The sequence below is a fragment of the Ipomoea triloba genome, chromosome 8 (assembly GCF_003576645.1).
Source record: "Ipomoea triloba cultivar NCNSP0323 chromosome 8, ASM357664v1".
In the NCBI taxonomy this organism is placed as follows: domain Eukaryota; kingdom Viridiplantae; phylum Streptophyta; class Magnoliopsida; order Solanales; family Convolvulaceae; genus Ipomoea; species Ipomoea triloba.
The window spans coordinates 3,231,409-3,250,781 of NC_044923.1; the positions used below are offsets into that span (position 1 = coordinate 3,231,409).

General features: G+C 36.3%; 4 protein-coding genes across 4 annotated transcripts; 2 read left to right on the top strand and 2 right to left on the bottom strand.

The window, feature by feature from the left end:
* The first annotated feature begins 752 nt into the window (after positions 1 to 752).
* On the top strand, positions 753 to 2,755 carry LOC116027321 (probable GMP synthase [glutamine-hydrolyzing]). Its single transcript, XM_031268882.1, has 4 exons — positions 753 to 1,270; positions 1,590 to 1,731; positions 1,812 to 1,944; positions 2,073 to 2,755. The coding sequence occupies exons 1-4, from the start codon at positions 898 to 900 to the stop codon at positions 2,418 to 2,420; spliced, it is 996 nt and encodes a 331-aa protein (XP_031124742.1). The 5' UTR covers positions 753 to 897; the 3' UTR covers positions 2,421 to 2,755.
* Positions 2,756 to 3,019: 264 nt separating this feature from the next.
* On the bottom strand, positions 3,020 to 5,267 carry LOC116027322 (protein BRASSINAZOLE-RESISTANT 1-like). Its single transcript, XM_031268883.1, has 2 exons — positions 4,789 to 5,267; positions 3,020 to 3,926 (listed from the first exon to the last, which is right to left on the bottom strand). Exons 1-2 carry the CDS (start codon positions 5,083 to 5,085, stop codon positions 3,243 to 3,245), a joined length of 981 nt encoding a protein of 326 aa, XP_031124743.1. The 5' UTR covers positions 5,086 to 5,267; the 3' UTR covers positions 3,020 to 3,242.
* A 3,153-nt stretch (positions 5,268 to 8,420) lies between these two features.
* LOC116027853 (NEDD8-conjugating enzyme Ubc12) lies at positions 8,421 to 11,446 on the bottom strand. Its single transcript, XM_031269614.1, has 6 exons — positions 11,255 to 11,446; positions 10,238 to 10,351; positions 9,273 to 9,381; positions 9,095 to 9,173; positions 8,896 to 9,012; positions 8,421 to 8,790 (listed from the first exon to the last, which is right to left on the bottom strand). The coding sequence occupies exons 2-6, from the start codon at positions 10,344 to 10,346 to the stop codon at positions 8,653 to 8,655; spliced, it is 552 nt and encodes a 183-aa protein (XP_031125474.1). The 5' UTR covers positions 10,347 to 10,351; positions 11,255 to 11,446; the 3' UTR covers positions 8,421 to 8,652.
* A 5,177-nt stretch (positions 11,447 to 16,623) lies between these two features.
* On the top strand, positions 16,624 to 18,337 carry LOC116026573 (geranylgeranyl pyrophosphate synthase, chloroplastic-like). The gene is made up of 2 exons (XM_031267895.1): positions 16,624 to 17,202; positions 17,472 to 18,337. Exons 1-2 carry the CDS (start codon positions 16,901 to 16,903, stop codon positions 18,253 to 18,255), a joined length of 1,086 nt encoding a protein of 361 aa, XP_031123755.1. The 5' UTR covers positions 16,624 to 16,900; the 3' UTR covers positions 18,256 to 18,337.
* The last annotated feature ends 1,036 nt before the right edge of the window (positions 18,338 to 19,373 follow it).

A 19,373-nucleotide genomic window follows, 5' to 3' on the forward strand; every position in this document is an offset into this window, starting at 1 on the left:
CCATGTGTTATTCAACATTTAAAATAAAAAAAAATAAAGCAAGGACGGGAAGAAAACTACGATGCCATCTTTCATATATGGAAGGTCGAGTCTTTCTTTTCAAAAGAAGGCAATAGAAGGATTGCTAGCGGCAGACAATCGATAATGGCTGTAAGGGTGTAAGGCGGCAAACGTTCATCAATGATCTAGCCAAATCTAGAATAATAAGATTTTCTTTTTAAAAACTATTATTATTAAAAATGAAATATAATAAAACATATAAAACCAACTCAATTAGGAGCATGAGAGAACTTTTTTATTTTTTTTTCTATTACTTTATTGTTAGAATTTGTTTTTTCTTTTTTTTTCCTTCCATTTTTCTTTTTCTCTCTTCTCTGTCTTTTCTACATGTCACTATAAAAACCAAGTAAAAAACCTAACCATTAGGTTGTTGTAATGTACTTTATGGCAAATGTCGTTAACTAGAGGATACAATATTTAAATTTTGAAGGAAAAAAATGCTTGAAAAAGATGATGTGGTTTGAATTTTGAAACTTGAAGCTTGTATCATACTACTTTTGGATTGCCCTTTTGTAGTTTTATAGTTTATAGTGGCAAATTCGAGAAATCACAAAAATTGGCGTTTATATTAAAAAAGCGCAAAACGGCAAACGAAACTGACACGACAGCATAGCTACCTGCTATTTCCGGTAGCCCGTATCCAAACAGTTTACGTTATAACTCCCAAAACCCCCCGTCAGTTTTTCCGTCGTCTTCTTCCTCTCTACACTGCACCATTTTCTCTCACTTCTCTTCAGCTCCATTTCCGATTTTAGCCCTAGAGATTCCTCTATTTCCCTATCCGTCACAAGCCGCCCGGCGTTTGTTCTCCGAGCTTGAATCAATTTGCGTTTAGCAATGTCGCCGACGACGACGGAGGTGAAAACGGCGGTGGAAAGGAGAGAAATACTCGGACCGGCGGGGAACCGGGTCCGGGAGGTGGAGGAGCAGCAGAAGAAGAAAGATGGAGTGAAGAAAGCCGAGAGAGGTAAGAAATTGGGCGCTGAAAGTCCGAAACCCGGCCCGGTGGTGGTTCGGAGCACCGGGGCAGTGGATAGGTCCGCCGCCTCTTCTTGCGGCGGCTCGACGTTGAAGAAGTTGAATTCGAAGGGAAGAGTTAACGGAAATGCGAATAAACCGGCGAAGGTTGTTCCCGACGGAGCTGTGGCTATGTCGCCGCCAATGGCTCCGGTCCCACTCAAACGTTGTGATTGGATAACTCCAAACACAGGTAATTTAGTATCCTTCTTCATATCTTATGTGTTTGATTTGGTTAACGGAACATAATATTAAATTTAAGTATTAGTACATGAAATTTATATATTTAAAAATTATATTAAAAATACTATTAAACACACAAAATTAAATTTTAAAAAAAGAGTCTATTTGACTAATACATACTAGGCAGTGAGATTATGAAAAATGTAAGATTAGTTGTTTTGTTTGAAATTACAGAAGTAAAATAAGTGAATAAATAAGAGAACCAAAGCTTCATTACCCACTTTTCTTGAATTGAAGTTGTGTTCCTGTCTGAATATTCACTTCTGCAGAGCCACATTATGCTTGCTTTCATGATGAAGAATGGGGAGTTCCAGTTCACGACGACGCGAAGCTAATCGAGCTTCTTGTTTTATCACAAGCATTGGCTGAGCTTACCTGGCCAGTAATCCTTGACAGGAGAGATGCACTCAGGTTCACCAAAACTCTGATAAAAGTTTCATCACATTTCTAACAACACATCATGTCTGTCAATGGCTTCCATGATGTTGCAGGAGGCTGTTTAACAGCTTTGATCCATCCTATGTGGCAAATCTTGATGAGAAGAAGCTGATAGCTAACGGGAACAGATTGCTGTCTGAAGCAAAGCTTCGCGCCATTGTAGAGAACGCTAAGCAGCTGCTGAAGGTAATAGCATCATCGAGCCTGTAAACGTTATTTCTGTTGTCTCTGTAGTGAAAAGAAAACGAAAAGCTATCAGCTTTTGAGTTGATATATAGAACATTTTTCTGAATTGGTTGTTGATGATTTTGCAGATTCAATCGGAGTTTGGATCTTTTAGCAACTACTGCTGGCGTTTTGTGAACCATCAACCTCTACGAGGGAGGTTCCAGTACGCACGCCAGATACCAGCTAAAACACCGAAATCTGAGTTCATAAGCAAGGATTTAATGCGGAGAGGCTTCTGCTGCGTGGGGCCTACTGTGATATATTCGTTCATGCAGGCAGCGGGGCTAGTTAATGATCATCTCATTACCTGCTTCAGATATAATGAATGCAGCAGCAATAGCGTCGTGAAATCAAAACCAATGCTTGAAAAGGGTGTTGCCCGAGGAGAACCTGAAGAAAAAACGGGCACAGCAAAGCAGTCATTGAACATGTGAAGGTATGAAGTAAAGTGCTGAACTTAAAAATTGACAGTTTGAGTAGCAGAAACAATCTAGTTTAGCATTAACAGTGTTTAACCCAGGAATTCATTGATTCAATCCTCCATCGCGATATAATTTAACCGAGTGAAGTCTAGGAATAGCAAGAAAACTACGGCTTCATGGTTTCATTATCCATTGTGTATTTGTGTCAATACTTTGATTGAATTTCTCATATGTATAAGCAGTGTATGTTGTTCATGTCTGTCAGTATTTTGAACCCTTGTATTATATGTATGTATGTTGAGCTCATTCATTAAACTTATCAAAGAATTTGTATGTTTGTACTTCTATTTGTTCTGCGAATCATAGTTTTGTTGAACAAGATTACAACAACTAAGCACACCTTCAGATAGTGACTACAAGTAGCTGAACGCATTTTCGGATAGTGACTGCAAGCAGCTAAACACATCTCCGGGTAGCGATTGCAAGCAATTAAACGCACCTTCGGAGGGTGACTACGAACTTTCCTGTAAATCAAAGATTACGGGCAGCCCAAGCTGTTGAGCATTTGTAGACAACAAAACAGGCATTAAGGAAATGAAAAGAAGAGGAAATGATATCATAAAAAAGAATTAACCAATTGAAGAGTATCATTCATTAACACAAGGAGAGATTTCAAACCCTAGAAAGCAGTTGAATTCACAATCTACATTTTCACAAGTGAAAACTGAAAGTACCCTATTAAAATTTGCTGTATTTAAATTAAAAAAGAAACACCAAAAAGCGCCATCTGAATTGTTTCTGCAAGATGCAGAGCAGATCTCTTTGATGAGCTTCTCATATACGAGTACTGCCGCTTCCAAGTTTGAGCTCCAGATCGTCCAACCCAACCTCGTGGGCTCTTTCCCCTTCCCATGCCTTCATTGCCACATTCTCAAACCCAAAATCGATGCTTTTACCCTTATTGAACATCATGCTGTTAGGAGGAATCCGCTGAGCAACTGGTTTCACGAGATTGAAAGTAGGGGAAGTAGGAACTGCATTAGGGCCACACTTCTGTAAGCTCATCCACTGGTCTGAATCAACAGTGGATGTTTCTGACTCGTCGCATTCTGGAATAGTAGCAGGGAAGCGAGGGCCGCGAGTTGGACTGGTGGGGCAAGAAGCGAAGAGAGGAATGTTCAGGGCAGACATGGACTCTTTGGTCAAACTCTCCAGATTGAAAGTTGGCTTAGGAACTCTGGTCGGTGAAGACAGAGGTGGCGTTACAGGAGCACTGTTTGATATTCGCAGGGGAGGGAGGGAGCAAGGGATTGCATTACGGAGAAAAGCAAAAGGATGCGGTGACACATTGGTGGCATCACCATGTGTTGGACTCGGACAAGAGGACGACATCGGGCTGGGTTGGTAAGACGGAATAGGACTAGCAAAGTATGAAGACGGCGGGCTGGGATTCCTGGAAGAGCCTGGGGTGATGTTGGTTGAAGTGCCTCCAATCTCCATTGGGGTTGGCCTGCCTCCCTGCTTGGCAATTCATCAAACAATCAAATTAGCCAAGCTACTCTACAATCTACATACCAAGAGAACCAAACATGAAATTTTTGAGTATAAAACACCAGTCATCAGCAACTAGAACAATCAAAACATCAAAAGACACTAATTGTTAAACTTGGGAGAAGAATGAGAAACTACAAAGACATCAGAGCAAGAACTGATCATGGAACTTGCATTTTAGAGATACATCTTTTCAAGAAACAGTAAAGTGACATACTGGCATCTGCTAATACAGTTACTACAGAATACTAGAACTACCAAAGATACTTATTAGGAAACGAGTTTTTTCCACTTTTGGTTCCTCAACTATAATACCGAAAATTGTTTTGTGCTTCATTTTTTTTTTCAGGCTTAGGTTGGCCGGAAAATTGAGCCAGTGACAAAATGTGGGAGCAATTGAATAGTCATGCACCAAAATTGGGGGGGTATCATAGTCGAGCTTAATTTTAACTAAACTAGATACAAAACTAAACCATTATTTAACTAAATTAGAGCTCCTGGTTAATTTTGTTCAGCCCCCACCCCAATTTCATGCTTATTTTATCTGCAATTAAGGGTTCCATAACTAAATACTCGAAAACCCCAAAAGAAGAATCATCTAGAAAAGAGAAATTACACTTCAATTCCCAGATTGAAACCTAGCTCGAAACAGCTATCATCTGCTCAAAAACAAATCAGATATCAGCAATCTCGGTCTAAACAGAGCTAAATTAGTCCACGAAGCTCCGGATCCAACTAAATCCAAGCTAAACACATAAAATTTCTTTCAATAACATTCGCACCCCAAACGAATTCAGTAAGAAAAGGACGAAGAAAGCAGAAAGCGAACCTTGCGATAGGTGGTGCCATCGGGCTCGACGATCCAGCCAGCCTCAGCACACAGGGCCTTGAGAACCTCGTTGTTGTCACAGTGCTTGGGGAGATTGTAGTTCCCCTGAGCTCTCAACCCTGTGTATATCTTCGCCGCTATGGCTCGCCTCCTCCTCTCTCTCCTCCTGTTGTTCTCCCTCTCCCTCCACGACGGCTTCCTCCTCCCGCTCCCCGAGCCGGCTCCCATCTCTCCCCCTCCCGCTCCGCCGGCAGCTTCTGACAATGATCCCGCTGATCCTCCCGGCTCCCACATCATTTCCACTCTATCTAACTCTCTCTCTCTCTCTCTAGTACGCGCTCTCTCAATCTCTGCCTGTGTGAGTATATATATATATATATATATAGAGAGAGAGAGAGAGAGAGTCGCAGGCGTGGAGTGGTCACGAGAAAGAGGCTCCCACCTCCCGGAAGCTCTTGCTTTTAGAAGGATGGGCGTGTCTGGTTGCTGCTTTCCGTTGGGGTATATATACCCTACAATCAATGCACCCGCCTACATACATACGTACAACTAATTCGGTTTAGGCATCCCGACAGTTCAACTGATTGCAAAAGTGAAATGTGTCACTTTGATCAAAGATTCAGTATCTATGGAAACAAAATGAGGGAGCTCCTTATGAGACAGTGAGCTGCCCGAGCATAATTGGGAAACATTAGGGGTTTAGGTGCGAATATGACGGTGATTGAAAAGCGATTTAGTGGAGTCAATTTACAAATATTAAAAACATAAGGTGAAATTGAACAAGTAACATGGTTTTGGAAATTTTAATAATATACATTTTAAATTTTTGGTACCATTTTAAAATCATAGTATAGTTTTAAGGGACATTTAGTTCACAAAATGTAAAATTACTCAATGTAATATGATTACCTTCTAATGAAGCGTTTAGTTTAAGTTATGTAATCTAGGCAATGTACATATGAATATATGATAATGTTATATAATCCTATTTAGTTCAAATTATGTGATTACCTTAATAATCTTATATTACTAGTTTACTACCGTGGGTTGTATGATTTGAGGTAATGTTTGAAGTAATGCAATTACTTTTCAATATTTTAACTTTATCTTTATCAACTACCTTTGATATATAATATTAATAACAACATAGGTCATGTGTGTGCATACTTATTTGTATTGATATATGCCATTTAAATAAATTAAATCATGCAACATCGCCTAATATATAACTCTAACTAAATAGGTTAATGCTACATCCCTACAATTTGAACTAAACACACAATATAATTTTATATTATCAAAATATCACATTATCCTCATAAAGTAATCATATTATCTAAGGTAATCTTACATTCAGTGAAGTAAAGACCCCCTAAAAGGCACATGAATATAACTTTATGTTGCGTGTTTAGTTAAAATTGTGGAAATATAATATTACCTTGAAAATTATTTTAAAAATATGATATATGCAGTATAAATGATAAAATTAAAATATTTAAAAAAAAATCAGTAAACCTCATCCTTACCCATTAAATGGATCTCACAAAAAATTTAGTTTTACAAGAGAAAAAACTCACAATAAACCTCATCCTTTTTTTTTTTGTTTTGAAAAAAAAACTTTTTCAAGAACCACTTTTGAACGCATAAATCAACACTTTTTTTGTTTTTTTGTTTTTGAGTTTGACAATATTTTTTTTCTTTTTCTTCCTCTTATTTTCTCTCTCTCAGTTATTCTGTGAAAATTGAGGAAAAAAAAACTATACTCTTGGAATCGCTCTAAAGAGCTCAACAACGCACAAGTGATTATAAGGGTGTGTTTGGTTGGGGGTTTAGACATAAGGAATGAGTATAATAGTGATTGTTAGTGTTTGGTTGATAGGTTTTATGAATGCTATTATGGGTTTGGAATACCCCATTAATGACAAAACCCATACCCTTTTTAAATAAGGGTTTCATCTCCCTTCCTCATTTCTCCCCCAACTATTGATAATCATTCTCATTCCACCATACTACTAAACATGCAAAATACTTTCACCAAAACTCATTACCATTACCAAATATTTGATACACATTCCGATTCCGATTCCCACGTGCGAACCAAACACACCCAAAAATTATTTCTTATTAGATCTTGATATGGTCAAAAGGCCAATCCCCTTCGCCACGTCAGCAGTGGGAGCAATGAAGACATAGCACATGGGGTTGTAAATTATGTTTGCTACAAATCTAGAAATGTGAGAATCTAATGGATAGGGTATTGATTAGAGAATGGAATTATATAAAAAGGATTACTAATTCATTGTTTTTGTTTGCATAAGGAAACTTAAAATAAACAATTATTGTTTCGTTATAAATGATTAAGGGAAAATGACATCTTTAGTCCCTAAGTTATAGGGGTAGCGTAGACTCAGTCCCTAAGTTATGGCTGTATGCGAGTTTAGTCCCTCAGTTATTCACAAAGTGGCGAGTTTAGTCCTTTAACATTAAATTTGACGAAAAAATTAAAAAATATTCAAAATTTGAGGGGTAAAATAAGAAATTCACATTTTATTATTTTTCTTATATCAAAACCACTTTTACAACATTATTTTTTCACTTCTTAGCCTAATTATTTTCAATATTTTTCATTTTTAAAAGCATTTTAATAACTTTCAAATGACTTGTTAGGAACGTGACTCTTGTATAACACACTTAAAACTTAGCACAAATAAAGAAATGCATGATCATTGTATTTAGGTGTATGAAACACACTGTCCTAACAAGTTTTTATTTTTTTACTAAGTAACAAATGTAATAAAATTAAACTTTTGAGATAGGATAGTGTGTAAAAAAATCTCAAAAGTTTTAATTGTATTACATTTGTTGCGTAGTAAAAAAATAAAAACTTGTTAGGATAGTGTGTTTCATACACCTAAATACAATGATCATGCATTTCTTTATTTGTGCTAGGTTTTAAGTGTGTTATACGAGAGTCAGGTTACTAACAAGTCATTTGAAAGTTATTAAAATGCTTTTAAAAATGAAAAATCTTGAAAATAATTAGGCTAAGAAGTGAAAAATAATGTTATAAAAGTGATTTTGATATAAGAATAATAATAAAATGTGAATTTCCTATTTTACCCCTCAAATTTTGAATATTTTTTAATTTTTTCGTCAAATTTAATGTCCAGGGACTAAACTCGCCACTTTGTGAATAACTGAGGGACTAAACTCGCATACAGTCATAACTTAGGGACTGAGTCTACACTACCCCTATAACTCAGGGACTAAAGATGCCATTTTCCCAATGATTAATGTATAACTATAGAAAATTTATTTCTAAAAAAAAACTATAGAAAATTTGTAGTCCGTATTTATATATTTTGATTTTATATAGGTACATTGGTTAATTCCAACACTTTATAATTAACTTAACCATTACCCAAAAATTTTCAAAATTCGTTAGCTTTAATTAAAAAGAAATATTTATTTTAAAAAACAGTTAACCAAAATTTACCGATACAGTTAGTTAATAGAACTTTACCAAATTGTACACATGCTTAGTTACCAAATTCACCACTAAAATGAGTAATGAAAAGTTAAAGCAATATTTGTATAAGCAAAGAAAAAATATAAACTGGACTGGGCAAGAATGAGGAAAAGAGGTGCAAGCAGGGTTAATAAGCAAATTCATCCAAGCAGAGGTCTAAAACTTTGAATCTCTTACAAATAATTTACCCAAACAAGTCATCACATAGCATACAATCAGCAGCTTTCTGCAGGGTCTCAGTTTATGCATAGATATAAAGAAAAAGCGCACCCAATCTATTGCAGAATCCACCCACAAGATGTTTCTTCACAGTACTTTCTGACCTTACAGCACCTCTATACGCACCGAGGAAAGAATGTCTGTCCCACGTATCCTCCTGCCATCGCCCTTCTCACATTGGACTCGAACAACTTTGGGTTGTCCCTCAACACAGCAGCAGCGTCTGGATTGAGAGGATCCTCGTGATTGGGTTCCTGAATGGATACAAGTTCCGATTATCACTGGAGCTCTCTTTTGGTTATGAAGAGCACAATGGTTTAGAATCACAATTGTTATGTGTACAGCTAGTGTGGCATTACCGTGAAGAGATGATACAGGCCATATATTATCGTGTTAATGTTCAACACAGGTTTCCAGTCTTCTCGAAGAATGTTAAGACAGACATTTCCCTCCAAGTCAATATTTGGGTGGTAAACCTGAAGTAAGCCAGTTTTATTACGAGTATGATGATTAAGAGGAATTTTTAGAAGGCGTAATAAGTAAAGCTCTAGAGCATACCTTCGTCTTGCATTTAACCTTTGGTGCTTCATGAGGATATATAGGAGAAATATGGAAAGAGAATACGAATGTGCCACCTCTGAGTACAATGGATTTTATTAAATACTAAAATATATTGGAAGGTGCCGATTCCAAATTCATTTCCTAATTCAAATGAGAAACAGAAGGAAATACTTACAAGTAGTATCCTTCATCGGGCTTAATGGTAACTTCAAAGTTCATTAGATCATCTTTGCCATTAGGGAATGATATACTACATGTTTTTGGTAGATTTAACTCACTTATATCTACAGAAAGTACAAAAACCAAATGAATGTTAATTTTATCCACTAAATTTAGGATTTGAAGTGAATGACAAGCACTCAAGCAGAGTCAACTTCACAACTAGGTCTAAAACACTTTGCTGGGAGAATTAAAAGAGTAGTTTACAAGTAAAAGAAGATAAATTTGTTAATACACTATAAAATGCACGGAAATGAATGTTTCAATATCATTTCAGGCTTTCAGCACCAAGGAAAGTAACATTCTTCTTTTTTCTCTGTATGCATGAACATCAACATCACCATGTAAATTTGAGGAATTTAGCTGTTCAGACTTAATATTCCTAGCAATTGCAGAAAGAGATAGTTCAAATCCTTTAGAATATGCTTGCACTCAGTTTCCCACTTAGTTAATGATGAGTTTTAACTCTTCAATGCCATAAATAATTAAATAGAATGGGTGAAAATACTGATGATAAATTAAGATCTGTGCCTGATAAAAAAAACTGCTTGCACAATTGAACTTTTTTAGAGTAAAAGACAAGTTGGGTATTGGCAAGGATTAGACATTAATGATCACTTTACCAATTAGAATCACTGCAAATTGTTCAAGATGTAAACCAAAGGGATAATTTCTCCCTCAACTTTTCAGTCAAAAATCAAAGTATCAAACTATTCGTTTGGATCAGCTATAAATTATTGAGATGTAGAAAGCAGAAATGAATGAATCAAGGAACAGAACTTGTAGATAACTATGACAAATATCATTGTAGTCACATGGAAAGCAAAACAACAGAACAAGTTCATGAGTTTGCAACTTGATCATGTGATGAAAGCTAAGAACAAATAGAGAGCGGGAGGGGGAACCAGCAAAAGGAATGACCTTTATGAAGACGCAATTCTCCTGCACTTTGCTTCTTCACTGGTGGCTTCCCATTTGCATTTTCAGCAAGCTCCCGTTGCTTTTCCTTAACTTTAAATAACTTAATCATGGTCTCTGCAAGAGATAACATATTATCAATCCAACTTTTTTCTGTCAACATAGATGGAACAGCAGCATTATCATGCAAAATGCGCTGTTTCAGATTCACCAGCACATCTTAACACAAGAAAAAAGAAAAAGAAAAAGAAAAAGAAAAGTCTTGTTTTCCAAACAGGTTCCAAGGAATAACCAACAGAATGAGATTGAATGCACAGCCTATCTCAGGAAAAACTTGGACATCTTCTTAGTAAAAGTTATTACCTCAGCAAAGGAGTTAAAGTCTTCTTCATTTTATCAATTATATTTAAAGGCCAGCCCTTGATTCTAAAGCATGTTATCTATTTTCATAAACAATTACAAACAAGTAAAACAACCCATCCTCTCAAATTCAACCACTCACAATGAGAGATTTCAAGCATACAACTCCAGCTGGTAATTATGTGCTTCAATATAACCCCCTACCCCAAGAAAAAATAAATGTCAATTTCTTACTGAGGTAGGGCTTAGAAATCGCAAGAACTTCTACAACTAGCTATTTATAAGAGTTCAGCCTCAACTATATCTACTCTCACTCTCTCTCCTAATCCTGATCCTCCAACTGGGTACCAACTAACCTATCAAGGAAGCAAGACGAAAAAAACACTAGAGATTCACAAAAGCCAATTCAAACTCGGCAACCAAAAGATAATTACAGAGAACCCAGAATATCGATTGGATTAAAAGAAGAAATCATAAGCTCAGATCAAACACAGCAATCCAAAATTGGAAACCGATTGTGAAGATTATAAGCATGCGATCCAGGAAAGAATCGAAATCAGAGTATAATTGAATCCAAAAAAGGGTAGACGAGCACAAGTATGTATGCGAAATGAAATAATAATAATACTAATAATAATACAGAGATTTGGTAGAACCTACTGGATGAGAAGCCGCAGAGAAGCTGAGGATTAACAGGCCTCAATCCTCAGAAGAGGCTCTCTTATCGAATGATGAGAGAGAGAGAGAGGGAGTGAGAGAGAGAGAGAGAAATGAAGATTGAAGCGAATCTGAGACAGAGAGGATGCTGAAAGACAGTCTACTTTTTACCAAGAGGAAATTTCAGTTTTCGTCACCCACTGTTATACCATTTTCACGTTTTCTCTTATATATGGTTTCAATTTTCAATTTTTCACTGAGTCTTTTACAACGTACTATCTGGTTATAATTACTTTGTTAACTTATTGAAACATAAAAGGTCACTATAGGTGCAAACTACTCGTCCAGAAAAGAAGTGTGAGAATGCATATCATCCGTTCACGTGTACATATCTAACGAATCATAAACACTGATTTTTAAAAAGAAAAACGCGGTGACATTTTCGTAAATAATCGAACATTGAAGCGCAAGTGAAATGTATTACAAGTGCAAGTAACAGTTTCATATAGTGAACCTAAGTGCAAGTAAATTGTATTACAAGTGCAAGTAAAATATATTACATGTGCAAGTAAAATGTACATTGAGCATCAATATTAAGTGTACCTAACGTTTAACGTTACAATTAGGTGCACCTATGTGCACGAATGTTAACTAGATAAATTATTTGTACTTGTAAGTGAAAATAGGTACACTTGTCAGTGATTTTACTTGCACTTTTTACTTGCAAATGTGCAACAGCTACTTGCACTTATGACGCAGTTACATGCACCAAAGTTCAAGTTATTTACGAAAATGCCACAGCATCGTTTCTTAAAATTATATCTGATTTGTTGATTTGGACACGTGGACGACTATGAATTGTTCTTATTTCTCTCCTGCGTGAGAGTTCTCACTTGAGTGCGCCTCTATATATATATTTTAAATATTTTACAAAGAATCAACAATATAGTTAACTATTAATTAATGATTTGCAAGCTACAAGTGTTTAGTATTAAGAGAAATTTTTTAAATTTGAACTAAATAAATAAATATTAAAATTTTAAAATACTTTTTTCATTTTTCATTAGACTAATTTTTATTGGTGGTAGTAGGAGAGCTTATTGATTATAAATAAAATACGAAACATTATTATATCATACAATAATTTATATTATTTAAAAAAATAATATTTAAGAATTAAATATGAAAATGACTTAATAGTTACAAAATAAAATATAAACAATACAAATATGATTTATTATTGACGTAATTAAAAAATGTTCAAAATCAATGTTATAAAATACTGAAATTTTGGCATTACACACATCATGGCTTGAACGGGGCTATCATTTAAAAAATGTGAATTGGGCTTACACAACATGACTCACGTAACATCACTGAATATAATTATGTAAATATCATAGAGATTCTCGTTAAAAATGTTATTGATAATAATACCTTGTATAAAGCTAACAAATTTCTTCTTTGGTGAAAAAAAATCGCAACAAATTATGATTAAAACTTTATTGCATGTATGCTTATTGTACTTATTGATCTTAATTCAATGACCAATCGGTACTAAGGATTAGCCACATATTTTCTCATTTTTAATTTTCTTTTTAATCTCTTTACCATTGGCGCCTAATCAATTAAGGGTACATGACAAGAATATATATTTTTATGTGTATATAGACAACTCAACTGATCACGGCGGTGAAATTTGTTATAAGAGATAATGATCGAGTTTTACCAACGACAGTGTGAGAGTAATCTCTCAAATGAGGGAGACTTATTGTGTGTATGTAGTGTGCAAAGCTTAACCGTACCTTTATTAATTAGTTAAGTCGCTTATAGTGGCGATTCTATTTTTTATCACATAAATATATATTTCTTGAAAACCTTCTGAAATACAATTAGATGAAATACTATTAAAAATCATTATAATAATAACTGGTATATGATTGTATGCCCTTGGTTGACTTGGCATCTCAAAACCATGTGCTGAGGAATCCAGCCAGATTTTTTTTCATTCTAATCCTAAATCATAGACCAATGAGGTATTGCCTTAATCTTAATATTTAATAAAAAGCCAAATCGAAAAAACATATACAACGACAGCCCACTGATCAATAATCGGAGAGCAAATGGGTTAAAAGCTGTTTTAACCTTAATATATCTGATCTAGCTTGAGTTTGGTTCAAAGATTGGAATAAAAATTATAATTGGAACAACTAAATATTGAAATAAAAACCGTAATTAGGATCAAATACTTAATAATCATTATGTTTTTTCTTTGAATACTACTGACTCAAATTACAATGTAGTATTAAATATATGATCTCCTATTTGAGAGAGTCACAGCTATGTTGCTTGACCATAATGTCTTTAGCATAATGATTATCTATTTAATTAAAGAAAAGAACATTTTTGTTTGGTAGTGTATATATGTGTGTATTAAAGTTTCAGAATTTGTAGCACTTTTAGTCCCACGACTATCGTGGTACTTGCAGGATTGGTCCACGACTTTTAAGCTTTGCAATTTTGGTCCACGACTATTGTTTTTGTTGTAAAAATAGTCTTTTTTCCGCCGGAAAATAAATCCGGCGGTTTTCCAGTAATTTTTCGCCGGAAAAAAAAAATATCGCCATATTTTTTGTCAATTTTTCGTCTGAAAAAATTCCCCTTTTAAGTAGGATTAAAATGGGAATTTACATTGTTGAAAACAATTTCCATTTCAAGCAGGAAAACATCGATTGTCATATTTAACACGTCATCTATTGCCAAAAAAAATAATTCATTTTTAAAAAACATGTGATCGCGTCAGTCTGGACTCCAAAATTATTTTGATTTTGGTAAACTAATTAAAGTTAATTCTAAAAAGGGGAATTTTGAATTTGTTAGTTCAAATTTAAATTATTTTTACTTTTTAGCCAATTAAGTACTAAATTCAAGTTTCAAAAAAAAAAGGTACTAAATTCAAAATTATTAGTACAAATTCAAGATCAACAAAAACAATATTATTAAGATTAAATTTAAACTAAAGAGTAAAAATTATTTTGAATTTGTACTTAATTTTACTAAGATTAAATTGCCTACATATTTTTTAAGAAATGAATTAGTTTTAACTTTAAGTTTACCAAAATCAAAATAATTTTGGAGTCCATACTGACACGATCTCGTGCATTTTAGAAATTAATTAATTTTTTTATTTTTTTTTTGCAATAGATGGCGTGTTAAACATGACAACTAATGTTTTCCTGCTTGAAAGGGGATTTTTTTCAACAATGTAAATACTCATTTTAATCCTACTTGAAAAGGGAATTTTTTTTGATGAAAAATATGCCGATATTTTTTTTTTCCGGCGAAAAATTGCCGGAAAAACTGCCAGATTTATTTTTCGGATAAAAAAAGGACCATTTTTGCAACAAAAACAATAGTCGTGGATCAAAATTGCAAAGTTTGAAAGTCGTGGACCAATCCTACAAGTACCACGATAGTCGTGGGACTAAAAGTGCTAAAAATTCTAAAGTTTCATGTTGAATGCATAAACAATGATTTTTTTGTTTTTACTTCTTTATTTATATTTTTATTGCTCAAAAGTATAAGAAGAAAATAGTAATAGGTTTTATGATTACTAAAAGATTTGAATCCAATAATGTAACGACAAAAGTAGCTAAACAGATATCGTAATGGGTATTAAATATTGTAAGGTACGTAAGCTACCAAACAAACAGATATCCAACTTGATCCACCCTCGTGTCCGCCATCCAAGGAATGCCATCCTCTTCCAAATACTCGTCCCACGCAGTCATATCGTGCAACTACCTCAACCACCCCATTCAACTTCCACCTACCGCGTACCCGAACTTCCCGCGAATAGCCCGATGAGCACATCGAGAGACACGTGGGCGGCCTAGACATTGCACAAGGGCCTGTGTGCCCTGCATGCCAAGTCGGCATGCCGCCCAGCGTAGGCAGTTGCCAGGGTGGCAGCATGACTAGCCACTACCCTGGGCGACTAGGCACGCCGCTAGGGTGCCGGGGGGCGCGACTAGCGCGCTTACCGGCGCCCCCCTGTCACATCGGCGATAGCCCTGTGGCCCCCCTTCTCCACTTTGCACTAGTGGGTCTTCCGCTTTGCACCCCTCCTTCCATGCCAACCACTCCTCCTTTCATATCCATCTCCCCTCATTCCTTAGCCGCCACTCCTCCTTCCATATCCACCCCCATCCTTCCTTAGCCGCCACTCCACCTTCCCTTCTAGCCCAACAAAATTTGGGCCAACATCTTTAACCTCTTTCACCACTTTCACTTGGGCCAAAGCTTATCCAATAAAATGGACTCGGAGTCCCATGGCTCCATCACAACCTATTTTAAGTTAGTCGAACATTTGATTTGTACCCTCGGGGCATAACAAAAATATTAATAAGTTGATATTGTGGTAAAATGGATAAAATTATACTTGATTATTGTTTAAAGAATTAACAGCATAAATGGCTATTGGAATTCAAGAACAAAAATCAATGTTGTTGACTATCTATTTGTTACTTGATTTAGGCTCTATTTAAAAACAAACAAACAAAATAAAAATAAAAATAAGGACTTCTAAAATATTATTTTTAGGAAAATTTTACAATTGTTTGATTTTATACAACACAATTTTACAAAGTTATAAGATATGGTAAAAGTTTTCGGCTATTCAATATTATTCATTTCTTTTTTCGAGTGACGAGAGAAACCCGCAACCATTATACAAGAATGTGCACGGAGTAAACCATGCCTTGTGAACCTAACTAGATGTAAACCAACCTAAACAGTGAGGGTTCTTAGATTTTTGTGGTCCCGTTCTTATAAATAAATGAGGCCCTACCAAATGGATAATCTTTAAAACCAACACCGTAATTTTAATAATAATAATAATAATAATAATAATAATAATAATAAGGTAACGCTGTTGTGCGCAAAGGCAAAAGGATTAAAAATCAACAAAAAAGGGGGAAGGTGTGTGCAAAGCACTATGTTGACTCCACCACTCTACGCACTCTCGTGACATGCGCCAAATCGTCAAGATATGTCTCCTCGCACCACCTTAATTGCTATTTACAACATCCTTTGATAGGTATGCTAGCTTTATATGTGGTGTAAATATAACCTTACTATTTGCCCTATTGTATTTACACCAGCTAGGTAAGTATTGAAATTTTTCATCTTTTTACAATTTCAAAATTATTTACACCCACTAATAAGTCTAGCAACACCTTTTCCTTATTCATGACCAACCATTTATTAAGGGTGGCTTTCCGCCTTTCGTGTTCCTATTGGTGTTTGGTAAATGTGGTGGGATCAAAGTGCATATCCCAATTGCCCCATTCCCCAAAATGCCTCATTCCCCACATCACATGTCATCCATCATTTACGATACAATACATACGCCTATACATACACCGATACACCAAAAAAAAGTGTTTTTTGATCCAAAACCCTATCTTCATCTCATGGGCCAGGGCCACCTCCATCTTCCATTTCCCCTTCTATATATACACACACACACACTGACACACTGCCCATGTGTCCATTTCTCAACCGCGAAAACGTCACTTCAACTTTCCCTGCTTTTCCACTTTCCCCAATCCGCCATTGAAATCGTTTGGAATTCCCCAGAATCAGAAAATGAGGTCGATGAATCTTGTGAATTCTTGGGCCCGGATAACCGCCCCACCGCACGAGTGCTTCGCCGGCGGATTTGTGGGTAATCCGGTGAAACCCAAGAGGTTCTTGAAATTCCGGCGAAGGCCCGTTTCCGGTTTTGCTGTCTCGGCGGTTCTGTTGAAGCAGGAAGAGGGTTTAATGGTTAGTGTGGATGGGAGCTTTGATTTCACGGCGTATATGACGGAAAAGGCCTGCGCCGTGAATAAGGCGCTCGATGAGGCGGTTTCCGTCAAGAACCCTACGACCATCCACGAGGCAATGAGGTACATTATTGATATCTTGTATCTGGATAGAAAGTTTGAATTGAAGCATGCGATTTCATCTCAATTAAAATATTCTAATGTTAAATTAAAGCATGTGTTTCATTTCAACTAAAAGTTTAAGTTGATAGCTGAATATTGAATAGAAAATTTGAATTGAAGCATGTGTTTCATATTAAAAATTCTGATACTAAATTAAAGTATGTGTTCCATTTTAACTAAATGTCTAAGTTAATAATTGAATATTGACTGTATTGGGAATACTTAAATAGGTACTCGTTGTTGGCCGGCGGGAAGAGGGTGAGGCCCATGCTATGTATCGCCGCTTGTGAGCTCGTCGGCGGGGAGCAGACCGACGCCATGGCCGCCGCTTGCGCGGTGGAGATGATCCACACGATGTCCCTCATCCACGACGATTTGCCCTGTATGGACAACGACGATCTTCGCCGCGGCAAGCCCACCAACCACAAGGTCTTCGGCGAGGACGTGGCGTTGCTCGCCGGCGACGCGCTTCTCTCCTTCGCCTTCGAGTTCTTATCCACCACCGCCGGCGCCGGAGCCTCACCGTCCAGAATCCTCCTCGCCGTCGGCGAGCTCGCGAAATCAATCGGAACCGAAGGCCTCGTCGCCGGGCAAGTCGTCGATATCCAGTGCACCGGAAAGCCCAACGTCGACCTCGACGAGCTCGAATTCATCCACGTTCACAAAACCGCCGCCCTGCTCGAAGCCGCCGTCGTTCTCGGCGCCATTCTCGGCGGCGGGACCCACGAAGAGGTGGAGAAACTGAGAAAATTCGCACGGTGCATCGGCCTGCTATTCCAGGTGGTGGATGACATCCTCGACGTCACGAAATCTTCTGAAGAGCTCGGAAAAACCGCCGGAAAAGATCTCGTCGCCGATAAGATGACGTACCCGAAGCTTCTGGGATTGGAAAAAGCGAGGGAATTTGCAGAGAAGTTGAACGCAGAGGCTAAAGAACAGCTCGTTGAGTTCGATCAGCAAAAGGCAGCGCCTTTGATTGCTTTAGCAGATTACATAGCTTATAGACAGAATTAAATATTAACAATACTATTGGGAAATTTGGAAAACTTTTAATATAATAAAAATATCATTTATATATTTTTATTTTGAAGAAAAATTACGTTTTTGGCACGGCAATTATTTCTTATTTTGGTCCTTTAATTATTTATCGACTTGTAAATGCTGCAATCTTAATTTGTGCCCTTTTGTCTAATAATTAAGCACATTGGACCTAATAGCAACAAATTATAAATCAATTTCAATTTAATAGCAATTGATTACAACAACAGAAACACACATCTATCGATTCTCAAGTACAATTGGACCCTAATCAAACAAAAGATCAGACAATGCAAAGTGACTAGCACACAACAAGAACATTAGCTAATCTAATAAATATTCCATTTAACTCAATTGAAATCATAGAAGCATTTATAGTAAGAGAAAGTCTAATCAAAGCCCTAGTTAGAGATCTAGTAACACATGATTTCAAATTCAAAGTAAAGAGCACAAAAAAATTGCTTAGAAATTGAATTGAAATGAAGAACTAAAATTGCAAGTGATATGAAAAGGGAAATTGAATGCCTTAACTTTGAAATAGAACAAGTTGATGTTACAAACTTGAAAGTATTTGAATCGAAGTTTGAATTGTGATTTCCTACCTTGATATATTCCATAAATCTAAGAGAGTTTCTATCTATTTATACAATTGGAGTTGTGCAGAACATATCAAGAAATAACTTACTAGAAGCCTTATCACAATCAGCTCAACTAGAGCTCTCCACAACCATCATCACGACATGGAGGCAGTTGTGATCACTTGTAAGCCTACAATTCGTACCCCTTTGTTTTCCAAACAATGTTGCAGCCTTGCGTCGTTTATATATGCCACAATTGACTCCAAATCTCTCAAAAATCACAATGCCCAAACAATGTCTCTCTATCATGGCCTACATACTTACCAAAAATAAACAAGAGTATAATCTAGCCCAAAACTTGTCAACAACTAATCAACTAGAGCACAAATTAAGAAGCAAAATTATGACAAAATATTACTTATCACATACAGAAATCCTAAGAGACCGTAGTGGTTTTCTCATAGTTTTTTAGGAGAACATGACTTATGTGGATGAGAGAGAGATGATAGAGAAGAG